General features: G+C 40.1%; 1 protein-coding gene across 1 annotated transcript in view; it reads right to left on the bottom strand.

Annotated features, from left to right (window-relative positions):
- PRKAR2B (protein kinase cAMP-dependent type II regulatory subunit beta) overlaps positions 1-15,221 on the bottom strand; it is a gene marked incomplete at its 5' end in the record, with an annotated part of 70,335 nt that overhangs the window by 32,834 nt on the left and 22,280 nt on the right. Inside the window, one exon of the mRNA XM_084206556.1 lies at positions 9,498-9,533. Within this exon, the coding sequence (XP_084062682.1) occupies positions 9,498-9,533 (36 nt within the window). The remainder of the gene's footprint in view (positions 1-9,497; positions 9,534-15,221) is intronic.

The following is a 15,221-nucleotide window of genomic DNA, read 5'->3' as shown; positions in this document are numbered from 1 at the left end:
ATCCCAGGAGCACACCTCAGGAAGATCTTGTAGATTAGGATCTCATCTTTTTCAGTGTAATTATGCCACACAGTAGGCGTAAGTATTTCTCTTTTTCCTTCTTAGTTATTTCGCATTTGAAACATTCCTTCACACTAACTATGAGAAAATATGACTGAGTCTGTGATATGCCTAAAAATCCTACAGAACAGTAGGTAAGCATTATATAGGGAGACATTTCTGCTATGTTCTTTATAAATACATACACACACATTTTTGTCTGCTGTTGGCTGATTCTTTGACTTCATCTATTTGAGCCTAAACCTCAAAGTCGTGATGGCTGCCATTCCCCAGGAAATTACTCCCAAATGGACAGCATAAATGGGGCAGTTCTTTAAAATGAAGAATAAGATTAGTGTTTATCTTCTCAGTAAGGAAAATGCCTGAAAAAATTAAATTGTGTCCTACACAACTATCCTTGATATTAGTATATTACTACAATGATATATTGCTATACATAATATATTACTGTGATGGGATAGACAAAAAAAATTAAAAGAGTAAGTGTACTCAGCTCTGGACCAATGAGAACAGGGGTGAAAGTAGTCCCCAAATCAACACTAGAAGAAAAAAAATGTCTCTTCCTGTTGCTCACTGGCTAGGATATGAGAGACTAGAAAGTAGTTATTATTTAGGACTTCCCCCTTTCAGTGTTCCAAGTCCCCAGCTCAGAGAACACAGTTTTGCTGCAGTACTGCTCCAATCAGAAGCTGTATTTCCAAAACTCAGACTGTGATAGCAGGAGAGAAAAGGCTGACAAGTAGGCGTTGAATTTGTGCCTTAAAAGATGCACTCATCACTTACTAGACTGCAAGCAAAACAATGTTAAGGATATAAACTCCCAATTTTGCTGCAGTGTGTAGCTGATGTTCAGAGGGAAAGATGGTTTCAAAGACTGACTGAAACTTTGAGTTTAGGCTGATGGGGGTTCCTCTTCTGTGACTGGCTTTTTGAAAGTGAATATCCACATTCTCATTATTTTCTCATGTATCCAGAGGGAAAGAGTTAGTGTTTCCATGCAATCTCAGGTTTAACAAGAAAACTAAACAAGGCTTTAACATTTCAATTTAATATTCCCTCTGACAAGTTCATTTTTCTTTATTTTCTCATGGAGTTGTGTTTCCTATTCTATGTAATAAATACATACAATTTTCCTCATGAATGGATTGTGGCATTGTAGCAAAGAAAAATTGTAGCAATTTTTCTTTCTGGCATGCTCATTATAATTCTTCACAATAATTGTGAGGACACCAGAAATCAATCTTTTTCACTTCCAAACAAAATTGTTATTAGAACAAGAAAAGGAATTATTCACCTTAACCTCTTAAGGATGCAGTCACATTAATACAACAAATACTCTAATTCCATTTTGAACAACTTGCTATGTCAAACATGCCTTGTCTTACTCATCTTTTATCCTTCAGAATAAATCTCCTATAGCATGAAGGGCAAACTACATGAAGTCACAGTTTTGGAAAACTGGTAAGCAGATACAACAGCCTACAGATTCATGCTCTATGAGTTACAGTGGAGGGTGCATATCTCCCTAACCTAACACCACAAGTGTGGAAGAACAATATAGCACAGCAGCCAAAGAGGAGATTATTATAGACACAGATGCTGAAACATTTTAGAGAAAAATGATCCGAACTATTAAAAAATGACTATCAATACACACTTGCTCTAAATTTATTTTGAAATCCTTTCTCTTTCCTTCAACAACATGGATACGTTCTCATTCAAAAAAAAAAAAAAGAAAAACCCATTATGAGCATCCTGACAAACGCATTTGAAGATTATTAACTTCTCTGATCATGTGTTATTTGGATCTCTGAGATTATCAATAATGAATGCAAACTCAGAAGCAGGCTAAAACAGAAAACACAATGTGACTGTTGAGGTTTAAGAATTTAGTGCTCCCACTGAGACTCTCCAAACCAAAATGCCACTCACTCATTTCTCTTCTCCCTGCAGCGGGCCATAGAGGAGAATTTGAGGCAAAAAAGATAAAGATCATGGGTTGAGATTAGAGAAACTTAACTAGAAATAGAAAAAAGGGAAAGAACAGTAACAGCAAGAATATTAATAACAAAAGTACTCAAAAAAGAGGGAGTGAATCACATGCAAAAAGTGCTCAGCATAGAGCTCAACTTGACTGCAGTTGCCCTGACCATTGCCTCTGGCTCAGGACCAGCATTATCCAAGTGCTCCCTCCAGCTCAGAACCAGCATTATCCAACCACTGCCTCCACCTCAGAACCAGCATTATCCAGCCATTGCCTCTGGCTCAGAACCAGCATTATCCAAGTGCTCCCTCCAGCTCAGAACCAGCATTATCCAAGCACTCCCTCCGGCTCAGAACAGAACCACCCCACCACACCTCCACCACACTCACTGACCCGGACCAGGCTCCAGCCAGTCCTTGGCACAGTCCCAAACAGGACCACTCCCAAACAGTGGCACGGATGAGGCCACGCTGCTGCCTGCAGGTAGGGCTGATGTATAAACACACCTTCCCAAACCCATCTTACGTACCAGGTACATACAAAAATGAGGTTAAAGGTATTGGTCAATCAGTCTGACAACCTGATACCTTGCTAGGTTGTTTGAGCTCTTCCTCAAACAGGCTGGGCAACAGTCCCTAAAGACAAACTTGATTCGTATTTCAACACCAATCTCTGGTTTATGTTTCATAGGTCTGAAACAAGACCAGGCCAAAGAGCTGAAAAAACTACAATGATTATTTATTGATGCAAAACCACATGCAGAATGCTTTTCAAAGGTTATACTAAGACAGCAGGAAAAACTACAATTTCCCATAAAGAGGGATACACAGTAATTTGTGAACTCAAAACACAACACCCCTATTTTCTAAAGAAACAGTTGCTATCTAGCTTTACCAACTTGTGCAGTTTAAAAATGATTACTCTGCACATTTTAGTCAGTTTATAAATGCAGTCAAGAAATATGTGATTGCAAAGACGTTTAAACAAACACAGGAATACAGATGAAACTTCAATAAATCATCTAAACCATCTATCTAAATCATCCATGCAGTGCTGCAGTATGAACTGCACCTCTATTCCTTCAAGAACAGGTGTTACCTTTCTTTAATACTTCTGAGATAACACAACATTCCTGCGCAGTTCAGTCTATTGCTTTACTAAGTATTTAGTCCAAGAGTTTTCCTCAAGACACAGCATAAATATTTGTGTGTGTAAAAACTAGGCCAATTGCAATTTGTTTACTTCCTTCATTCCCTGCCACCTCCTTGGGACAAATATTGAGAGCCCTCTCTATAGCAACCTACCACAGAGCACAAGGCTTACGTACTTATTCCCACCATCTCCCTCTTCCCCTTTCCTTGCCTTTTTTCCTCCCTTCCTCCACCACTCAAACTTTGCCCTAGAGTATGCATCTACAAAATCTCTTCTTTTATTAAGCCTTAAGAGTTATGACAAAAACAGCTTAAACATAGCTGTATCTAAAACCCGGCATCGCATTGATTTGCAACAGTTTGCCTATTTCAGCTCCATCAGTGGGCTCTGAAAAATTCATATTCAACCTCTGCTCATCCCATATACAAGAAAACACTTTGATACAACCTGCTAGAATCTATGCTTCACGTTTTGGAGTTTTAAAAGAAGAATAAATGAAAGTTGAATATGATCCACTTAAAAACTTCCTGAAGTAATGCAGCTAGCCTAAATTTTGTTTTCTTTAGAACAAGAATAATACTACTGTCCAACTATACACTGTAGTATGGAAGAGTTTTTGTACACATGCAATGCAACTGAGAGAAGAAAAAGTTTCATGGGCAGAATCTGTCACTAGAACACTGACCCTGGAAACAACTGACCCTGGAAGAAGGCAGAAGAACTTCCAAGCACACAGGCTCTTCTTCAGATCTGCATCCAAAGCAACAAACCTCAAGGTAACAACAGGACAGGAACAAACACTCCCCAGCTTAACATTATGACGTTATTTATCAAACGTTCTGAATGAAAACAGTGGTTAGGAGTGGAGGGAAATGTGTGTGTTCTTTAAGCATCTCTAGGCCTATGTTAACATTTCATTTTTCTACAGGAACTTTTCTCAAATTGCCAGAAAGCATAAGAGGAAACAAGAGCAAATTGAACTCCTGTTTCTGTGACTGTCTCATTTGCACAGGAAGTGCACAGCAAATAGTCTATGCAAGAAGAACTAAAGAAAGGAAGCTGGATCAATTAATTATGGATTGCATGGGAAACAGCCTTTATCATTAACTTTCCACAGACCCAGAAGTGTTGTGGGGCAGGTCACTGAGGTCAGTTCTTCATTCCCAAGAGCCAGAGCCAGCAGTGCCCTGGCAGCCAGGAGGGCCAAACATGCCCTGGGGGCAAGGCAGGGGATTGTCCTGCTCTGCTCTGCACTGGGGCAGCCTCACCCCCAGTGCTGGGGGCAGGTTTGGGTGTCTCAACACTATAAAGATCTAAAGATATTATTCCAAAGGGGGGCTATGAAGGTGGTGAAGGGTCTGAAGCAGAAAGCCAAGGAGTGCATGAGGTCACTTGACTTACTGAGCCTGGAGGAGACTGAGGGGAGACTTCACAGCTCTCTACAGCTTCCTAACAAGGGGAAGGGGAGGGGCAGCCATTGATCTCTTCATTTGGGTGACCACTAATGGGATCCAAAGGATCAGCATGAAGCTGTGCCAGGGAGGTTTAGGTTGGACATTCGGAAAACTTTCTTCACCCAGAGGGTGGTTGGGCCAGGGGAAATGACCACAGCACCAGATGTGATGGAGTTCAAAAAGCATTTGGACAATGCTCTTGGGCACATGTGGTGACTCTTGGGACAGGAGTTGTGCTTTCCTGCCAACTTAGGATATTCTATGGCATATGGGCTTTAAGCAGGACCAGGACCAGACTGAAGCACGGCATTCTCCCCATCCAGTTGCTCTAAGGAGCCTACAGCTCAGTGCACCACACCCTTGCTGTTATTCAGCAGAGGATTTGAGTGTTGCAGGGATGGTAATTGTAAGAAGGACCCTGACAAGGCACAATATGCCTTCTTTACTGCACTCTGTTCATGCAATGTAGATACAGTCTCAAATTCTGACAGCACTTTTTCCTCTGGTTTTCCTCACCACGACAATGGCAGCCTTAGTGCTAAACTGAGTTTTAGTATTGGATACCACTGCATGTCAGCTGTGTCCTTGATCATCTCAGAAATGTGACATATTGGACATTTTAAATTTGGGATTAACTACATGTGTGTAATGAACAAAGGTGAATCCAACATCTCTTGAATTCTGTTTGGGGAATACTCATCTTTCAGAAGAAGCAGAACCAGTGATTCTTGTTGAAGAACTGGAATTACTGGTTCATCAATAAAGTTCTTCACTCTTCTTTCTTCTGTCACTTGATATGCTTCTACAACACTGCATCCTACCTGAGCATTTCAAAGGGGACTTTACAGTTATTTAATTCCACGCCATTATTTTTGGTACAACCCCAGCTTCTGCCTCACTCAATAAAAGGGAATAGCACTTCATTTCAGTATGCTGCCTTTCTCTGACAATTTTTAATATGCCACAGGAAAGTGGGTGCCAATCTTTTTAAGAAAAACTCAGTATAGTTGAGTTGATTGAAAATCACAAGTGAAATATTGTTCCTAGGGACATTTTCTATTCTTGCCTAGCAATGTCGATTTGCTCTTCCTAAATACGACTTTATATTTAACCATTTAATTTGATATCACCTATGCTCTTCCACAATTTCAGAAAGCAATTAGCCATTCTTTCACTAAAAGGACTCCTGTAGTCTAAATACAGTAAAATTCACCATGTTACTTAAGTACATTGCCATGCTTCCTGCAGGAATTATTAAATTGAAAAGTAGCAGTAATATATATAAATGCTACTCTGGGCATGACTAATCCAGTCCACACAATGGTTCAGGATACTGCAGACCAAAACTCTCATTTTGTCACTTTCTTCCTAATGGCAACTTACACAAAGAAGAAGAAGAAATTGTTCTGGCAAACTTGCTCCCAGATTTTCCCCTGTATGACGCTGCACAGAACCTCCCACATCCTGTCTGAAGGACAAAGGGGTGCCCTTCATGCTCCCCTTTTTTTCCACACCCAAGTCTCTTGATTGCCTCAACAGTTGTTTTCCTTTGTCTTCATCTTAGTGCCACCAGATTTGAAAAGAAAAATAAAGGATTAACTACTTGCAGCTGTCTCATTGTTCATTCTAGCTCTATAAAGTATTTTTAATCTCCTCTTTTTACTAAACTCCTCTTGTTAAGAGTGTGATATCTATTATTCTTTGTGCATAGCCTAGAACAATGGAGTGCATTATTAACTAGCCCGTGAGTAGCTGTCACCAGCACTGTAAGTGTATTTTATGTATAAGCCCACATTGCATACATACACATACATATGAATAAACACACATCAGAGATATCTAATTAGGTAGCTCAATAAATTTCAAGAACTGGAATTCCAGAACAGCTAATTTATCCTAGCTTCTGCTTTTTTCCTCTACATACCAGTGACAGTTCATTAATACATTCTCAGCATGTTAACAGGAACAGCTGTTAAATAATAAATGCTGGGCTGTATTATTTTCAGTAGGTGCTTCAGCAATTAAGCTCTGGGTGCCTAATTTCTAGCTCATTTAGGAAAAATAACTATATCTTATGCAACCAAGGAAAATACTAGGCATTACCCAAAGAGCAACAGAAACATCAAAATACCCCTTGTAGAGAATGAGTGTTCTCTGTGAGGAAATGTTGGAAACCCAATGCAAATCAACACACCAGAACCTCCTGTATTTCTGCTGCATTTAAATCAGTCCACCCTCAGGCAGCACAACTCCCAGGTCTGTGCAAGAGAAGTAGAGAGAACCTATGGGCAGAGGCATGACAAAAAGGCACCCTGAAGGCACACACTCCCAGAGTCAGTCTGCAATATCATTAATCAGGGGCAACACGAAACCCCATTCCAGAGCTAACTCTCCTAATATTCACCACTAGCTTGGAGAAATAGCCACCTGAAGAAAATCTTCAAAAGCAGTTAAGAATCTACAATATTGCACATTTCAAATTTTAAAATAACTCTTAGCCAAACAGCCTAAAATTAGGAGAAGCTCTTATTTAAGGAAAAAAAAACTCCCTACATTTCATTTGGTCTGCCTACATAATACATATGGCATTTCCTAAACATGAGAATCAGCTTTGACTACAGAAGGCCATTAAGCTACCGAGCATTAAAAAAACCCAAACCCAACAGCTACTATGTAGCTTTTCCCCTTGCAAGGTGTCTTGATTGCCTTAATCTACACAGACAACTGTTCAGTTAAAAACAAGGTATTTAAAAACATGGTTAGGACTGCAAACATCCCTGTGAAATGTTTATATTATCAGCATAGTCTGATTTATGGTTTTTATTTTATACTTTAACAATCATGTTTCTTAAATGTACTGTACTTCTCTGACAATCATTTATCATTTAAGAAGAAAAGTAAGAACTATCCCCTTTCACAGGCTTTCTTGTTTGAAAAAATAATCATTTTAACTATTAAAGCTACCACTAAATAAAACAGTACACATCGTGGCTGCAGCATTTCCTTGTTCTAGCTTGAAATGTATTCACATGATTTACAGCTGATTTACTACACCACCTGACTCATTATTCTGAATAAGATAACTGTTCTATCTCTCCACAACAAGACCAAAATACCTGAAATAGTCATTCCCCACAGAAATTATTTCCCCAATAATTGCACAAAAATTTCACTTGTAACATACTTTTCGTTTCCTTTTAAAAACAGATGTTAATTTAATATTAAATAAACATTAAGAATAACTGATTGGGGGCTTTTTGTGTGCAAGTTCTAGCTTTTCAAACAATCAAACTCTCTGGATGCAAAAGCTTATCACACATCTGTTAGGAGGACTGCATTCATTACTGTCAGCTATCAATCAGTCACAGTGGAACTCTCCTTAAAACATGAAATGTGATTTGCATAGAGCCCTGCTCACTGTTGCTGAGCACTAGTTAGCAAATCATTCCTTTCATTTCAAGCTACAGTAGCTCATGAAGTATTACCATAACTTAAAGCATCAGAAGATTTGGAATTAATTACATTTTCTTGCTTTGTGCTGCCTATGTGAAGGTGGTCAGGCACTGGCACAGGTTGCCCAGAGCAGCTGTGGATGTCCCAGCCCAGGAAATGTCCAAGGCCAGGCTGGGCAGGGCTCTGAGGAACCTGGGACAGTGGAAGGTGTCCCTGCTCATGGCAGGGGGTTGGATCTGGGTGATCTTTCAGGTTCCTTCCAACCCAAACCATTGTGTGATTCTGTTAGATGCTATGCACCAATCCTGCAAACCTCCTTTTTTTTCTCTACAGTTCCTCAGTAATCCTGAGGATTTTCACTAATATTTTTACATTGACAAGGGACTGTCTGACTGAGGTTGTAAATAGCAAAACTAGAAGTCTGGATAGAATTACTGCATTATGAAATACATTTATTAAAAATTACCTGAAATTGAAAACAAAGAGCATTTTATACTGAATATGGCATACTGAAATGAGTAGGAATAGCTCACATCTCCTGCTCTCCTGACTCTTATGAGTCAGCCATGAGTCTCATTACATTTCATGGTGACTTTTATGCCACATTTTCAGATTCACAGCACTTCAAACAAGTAAGATCCAGATTCTGGGGCTCACAATTCAGGAAAAAAAAGCCTTCAAAAATAAAGCCTAAAGGACATGACACAGCAGAACAACAAGGAAAGGCCAAGAATATTAACTTTAAATGATGCATAATGTGGAGGGATCTGTAATATGCAATGGAAATAAGGTAAAGAGCCCTCTGAGCCAGCAAGAACCAAGTTACCTTGAAGAATGCACAAAGCAGCGCCAGGTGAGGCAGGTGCACACCCAACACAGCCACACAGCACCACCACAGGGACAGTGCCTCCAGATGTGCCAGCTCTGCACAGCACAACACAGCATGCACACAAACCAGCCTGGCTTTGGAAAGCACTGAGATTTCCAGCCCAGCTGAACACCTCTTCGTGCACAGCTGATCACGAAATTGCAGTTTCAGGCTATCTGAGGGGTAAAAGCAAGGTAACCCTGCTCACATTCAGATTACATTCAGTTCTTGCTTTCAGCCTTCAGATCTGCTAGAACAGAAATTATTTTCTTTAAGGAGGAGGGGGGTCTGAAAAAAAAGCTTAGGTTTTTAATAAATTCCACAGCAACAAGAAGGGCACCTGCAAGTTCCATGACCTGAAACCTTGGCTACATTTTGCAGCGAAGCAGGTAACAAATTAGAGGTGAGCCCAAGTCCAACATCTTTAAAGAACTTTGACAAATGTCATATTGCATTTTGCAGGGCAATCACTGTCAGCATTCTGTATCAACTCTTATGTAGACAAATGGAACTTCATTCAGCTCACCTGATGCGCGTCTGGTGAATCGGTTTACCGCTGGAGCTGAAAGAAAAGAACATTTTGATTATTTTTCTAGTAATGAACTTGCTTTAAACACAACAATGTTATATTTCATTCTAAGTGTGACAACTACAAACTCCAGATAAGCATTATTTTTGTATCTTCATAGGAACCCATCCCTATTCCCTTTGACATTTAAGTAGCTTTGCAGGAGATGGTACATATTAACTCAAAAGCTTTCAAGACCATTTTCAGCTTTCTAAGAGTTACTGTTACTTACTGCTGCTCATGAGTGGATGTGAAACATTTAGATCTGCATCTCCATTATTTATTGAGTGCACAGAAATTGGCATCTTGCAAACAATAATGCAAGCAGGGTACGTAAAAAAAAAATTACTTCATTTTTACAAAATATACCTATTGGAAATCTGGCACTAAAAATACTCCTATAGAGAAAAAGACTAATTTGTAGTCCCATTAAAAGATCAACTTTTGTTTTGACTAACCTTTAAAACTCCTTAGGTAAGTCAATAACAATGCCAACCCCCACCAAAACCCCAGCGCAAATGTTTTATAGTGGCATCCTGGCACATCTCCAACTGCGTGCTGCAAACATTTGTAATCAGACTCCTGTCTTGTTTCCAACTGGGAGAGACTGCAAAACACGACTTAAAACACATGGCTTTGCCTCTATTTCATTTCTAGGCTTCTTCAAGAGTTACTAGAGATAAAATAGATAAATAGTTTTATGTTTTGCCTTCCAAATACAACCTTCAGACTTCTAATTAGTAAAAACCACTGGCCTTGAACTCTACTTTCATGTGATGTATTAACTGCTGGAATAAAGAGCAAGAAGAAAATCTGAATGACCTAATTTCAAATGTGGGCAGCAGCCACATTAAAAATGTATGCCCTTACAGTGCTTATTAATATTCAACCTTAAAAACTGCTCTTCATGTTTACACAGAACTGAAAAATGAAAAATATTAACCTTTTAATTTTAACCCACTAAATTTTACATGGAAGTTATGCATCATGTCTTGAACACCTAAGCCAAGAGAAAAAAATTGCTGAGGAAAGAGACAGTAACAACAGCCTGAGATGCAAACTGACTTCTTATTCCTTTGGGGACAAAAAACCAGAGCAAAGCTACAATTTCTGAACTGATGGTTCATAGAAGCACATACAGGAGGGACGGGTCCAAGTGGCAAAAAAATTCACTGGGAAGCCCAACTAGAGTGGATTGGAGTGCTGGCCACAAGGAAGGAAACCTCTGGTTAATAAGCTGTTACAAACCCCAAACACACACACAGATGAGCACAAGAGTAACATAACCAGCAAAGTTATTCTGAAACATGAATTCTACTTCCCCCCAACAATTTTTTCTTTAAATAAAAAGACAAAAAGTGTAGACACATTTTTATCAAAACAGACAGCATATTTCATGCAATTGCTGTTTTGTAATCCGGGGGCTGTTTGATTCCTCAGAACTGTTTATTTTGTCACTACTGTTCTGGGCCAGATTCATTTCAGGACATCAGTCATGACTGTCACCATCAGATGGCTGAGTTGTTTCCTCAAGCAAGTAAATTTGCAGCAGGTCTCAGCAGATGTGCTCATATTTAAAAAAAACCTGGAATCTGACATATTTCTAACAAGAAAGCAGAAACTAATGTGTTGCTCCCATTCAGAAGCTTTCCCCAAACTCAGGGAGGGCTTTGGCTGTCAGTTTATATAATCTGTAGATATGAAGATTTGACTCCTCTAGACAGCTACCTCAGCACTTTGAAAAAAAAAAAAAGGAACATGTAGCACAAAACTAAGATAATTTGAAACAAGTTACAAGGATTGTCAAAGAAAAAGGTTCTTTTTCAGCTACATAATTCTAAATTCACTCCTCTATTTGGCTACAAGAAGTTTATTTTATTGTGCAACAGATTTTACAAATTATTTACTGTTAGGGAAAAAAAAAAAAAAAGCAAGAATGCCAGAACCTTGATCAGCAATTATTTTGGAGCTTATGTGAATAATCAGTGTTTCAGCAGCAACCAGATAAAGCCTTCCTGCCCAGACTGGGATTTCATGGAGGTCATCCAAATGTGTTACTGGGAGATTTAAAAACAGAGCCCACAGTTCTTTGTTATGGAGCAAGCTGAACTACTCTCTATTTTTCTGGTAGCAAATAACAATACACTTCTGTTGTCCAGAAAGGTGGAAGCATTAGCATACAAGAAAGTCTCAGATAATAATCAGCCCTACAGGAATTTAGGTGTTTTCAGTACAAAGTAGATGAGTGGTCAACCAGGTCATGTCTGGCAGGATAAGCATAGTTAGGTGGGCAAAAGAAAGTCTAAGATGCATTTTTCTTGAGGCATAAAACAAATACTAAATTGTCTTTCAAACATGTCAGAAGTGGAAAGTCTTGTTTCAGAAACAAATGGACATATCAACGACAGAAATATTCAATGTGGGATATTAAATGCTCCTCCTGGAGCCACACTGCATCAGGAACTGCAGAGAGATTGCCAGGGAAGAAACACTACTTATTCTGCCTGGGATTACCACCTTTCCTGGACATCTACTTTTAGTCACCATCCTTACTGAGACCTGAGTTAGGCTGACTCTTAGGTTTGGACTGAGATGACTGTCCTGATTGACACAGCTCAAGTGGAAGTGGTACCCAGAGAGACAGGGATGCCAAGAGACAGTCTTGGAATCCAGGCTGAATTATGAGGGCAGCTTTAAAACCCCACTCACAGGACACAGGAACACTGTACTTAAACCCACAGCTTCCAGCCCCGAGCTACACACACAGGAGTGGTGCTTAGGCATTGTGACTTCCACCCTGCTGCTGCTCCAGCTGCTTCCCAACACTCTGCTCCCCTCTCTCCTCTCAGCCATGGGCACACACATGTTCTCAGGACTCTCACAGCAGAGAGCAGCTGCCTTTGTGCTCTGCAGGCTGCCCAAGGACTGCTCCCTACAATGTGAACCCCAGGCAGCCTGCTGGGAGGGTTGCCCCATCCCAAACACCAGGCCAGATGCAGCACTGCTGACACAGGCAGCTCACAGCTCCGGCTTTCCAGCAGGAGTAAACTTGGGAAGGGAATGAGGCAATACCCACTGAAGGTAACTCCACAGCAAAAATATACTTCATCTTAAAGGTTACACTGACATGGTGCTGGGGGCTGGTAGTTCAAAAGGATTCCATTCAAACAACTTGCTGGAAAAACAACACTCAACAGTGTTGTAACTCAACAGTGCCACACACGCCCCCACTAACCTGTGCAAATACAGAAGGAACAAAACTCATGGATTGCAAAACCTCACCCTTGCAAAAGGCAGCATTGTTCCCAATAAAAGGCATAAACAGACACACAGATAAATTCAGAACATGTCCAGTGACACTTAGTATTTTTTCAGTATCAGAGAGAGTGCTGCATCACAACAAATAATGTACAGCTATGCAGAGAGAATCTTGTTTACAAGTATGATGTCACTTCAATGTTGAATGTGACTCTTCGTGTTCTACTTTGTTTCAACCAAAATCTATTACAAACTTCACAGGGGAAAATTATCAGGGGGTGGGGTGAGTGTGTATGAGAAAGAAATGACAGAGGTCTGTATCCTGCTAAGTTTTGATTAAATTACCATTTGAAAGTGCACTGACCTATGTGACATATTCCAGTACTTTGATTCTTAGCACTACATAAGAGAGAATTCCACAATCTGTCACTTGTTAGCAACTGAAATTCATGTTTGAAAATCCTTGCTCAGAGAACTGTATGGAAGTACAGCTTCTAAAATATTTTGGCAAGTAAATAAAAATAATTGGGAAATGATCAAGAGCAGCATGACTTTGTAAGCAGATGAGGAAATGGGAGTCCATGGGGTGGTTTGTAAAGAATTAAGACTAAGAAGATAATGCTATGAAAGGATCCTAACTGGGCATCCTCTAGATGGTTAACCTGTTCTGCTAGCCTGAGCTGTCTCCTTTTGCAAACTCACAACTTAAATGTTTTTGCTTTAGAAACTGCCAGAGATTCCTTGCCATTGATGTCACCTGGAATAAGAAGCTGAAGACATCACAGACATTAGATATGCAGCCTTCCTAAGAAGTCAGGGACTGTAAGCCTGGGATTCAAGAGGAGGCTCTGCCTCTCAGGGGCTGTTAAGGACATGCCTGAGCGCTCTCTGACAACCAGACTGCAAACTGGTGCTTCCTGCAGGTCTGCAGACCCCAGCAAAGACACATCCCCAGGTGTGCTGCAGAGAGCAGGGAACCCTGCATGTGCCCCAGCCAGGCAGAGCACACCCCACTGCCTCCCTGCAGCTGCCCTGGGGACAGGGGCCAACAGGAGACTGCTCACTCCTGCCACGCTTACAGCAACTCAGGGTAATGCTCTTTTAGAGAAAAACACACAGAGCCAAAATGCCTGCTCAAAGTGACAAAGGCTGGCAGGGGCTTAGTGATTAATCTTCAATGTCAGTAAAAATTAGAACACTTTCCACAAGCCTCACTTTGAATTAACCACTGCAATTTCTTCATAAGACAAAGGACTAAACCCCCTTAAAAAAAAAAAAAAAGAAGAAAAACAAATAAATAAAAAACCCCTCAAAAATTAAACTAAGCTATTACATATTTAAAATCTTCAGTTTGGCAGCCCATGGCCTCCCAAACCCCATCCTTATTTACAAAGCAGGAATACTGCTAATGTAGCTTAATGGATAGACAAAGAGAAACATCCACACCACAGTGTGTCTTCCTGGTGTGGAAAGTGCAAATGCCCCGGGTGAGCTTAGGAAACAAAGGTCATATGCAAATTATTCTTTTTTTTTTTTTTTTCTATTCTGTTGAGGGCAAAACTATGTTAAAGCTCTCAAGAACACCACTGAGGTCAGTGGGTCAAACCTAGCCCAAATTTGAACAATAGCCTGAGAACCTGATCTCAACACACTGTCTGATTTTATTCCATTTATCTCTACTGTTTTCAGTAGAGTTATTCTTGATTTACCTATGGTCCTTTCATCATATACCTCAAAATCCCAGGCTAAATTTCAACTGAAGAGGCTCATGGGCAGTATGTGTTCCACCTTTTCAGTTCCAAGCTTACCAATTTCTCAAACGTCTCAAGTTTCAGAAAATTCTGAATTATGCTCATTGCAATATTACACCAACTTATATTCATTTGTCTTCTTTCACAAACAGATTATTAATTAGAATGACCTAATCAGAACAAAGGCAAATCAAATCTAAATGAATGCCTCTCTGAAATACATGCTTTAGTCAGATACATGCTTTTATGTCCCAAATGGAGGAAACAGAGGTAACTCCCCATTACCCAGGACAGTGATAGGCTGGGACACCATGGATAATAACAGTCATTTGGAGCCCTTCTAATTTCCCTCCATCACAGGAAACTTTCATTTTAGTTCAGGATTAATCCAGGTAGCATGATAGTTTCAGAGGCTGAGACCAGCACAAGACAATACAGTTATGTTAATGCACCTTCACACTTATGAGACCTCACAAAAACTCAAGGAAAGCATGACAAACTCACTGACAGCTTGAAGAAATGACTCTGACAAAGAAGTTGCCAGGTCTATGGAGAATGGTTCTTGTCTTTTCTCTGTGAAAGGCTGTGACAACTGTGAGGCATGGGAAGAAGCGATGAGCACAGCAAATACACAGCTCTTATCTGGAAGACACACAGTCCTTGCAATACAGTA

Source organism: Fringilla coelebs, assembly GCF_963513975.1.
Source record: "Fringilla coelebs genome assembly, chromosome: 5".
NCBI lineage: Eukaryota > Metazoa > Chordata > Aves > Passeriformes > Fringillidae > Fringilla > Fringilla coelebs.
Note: the sequence above shows the minus strand (reverse complement) of the source record. Positions and strands in the feature narration are given on the sequence as shown.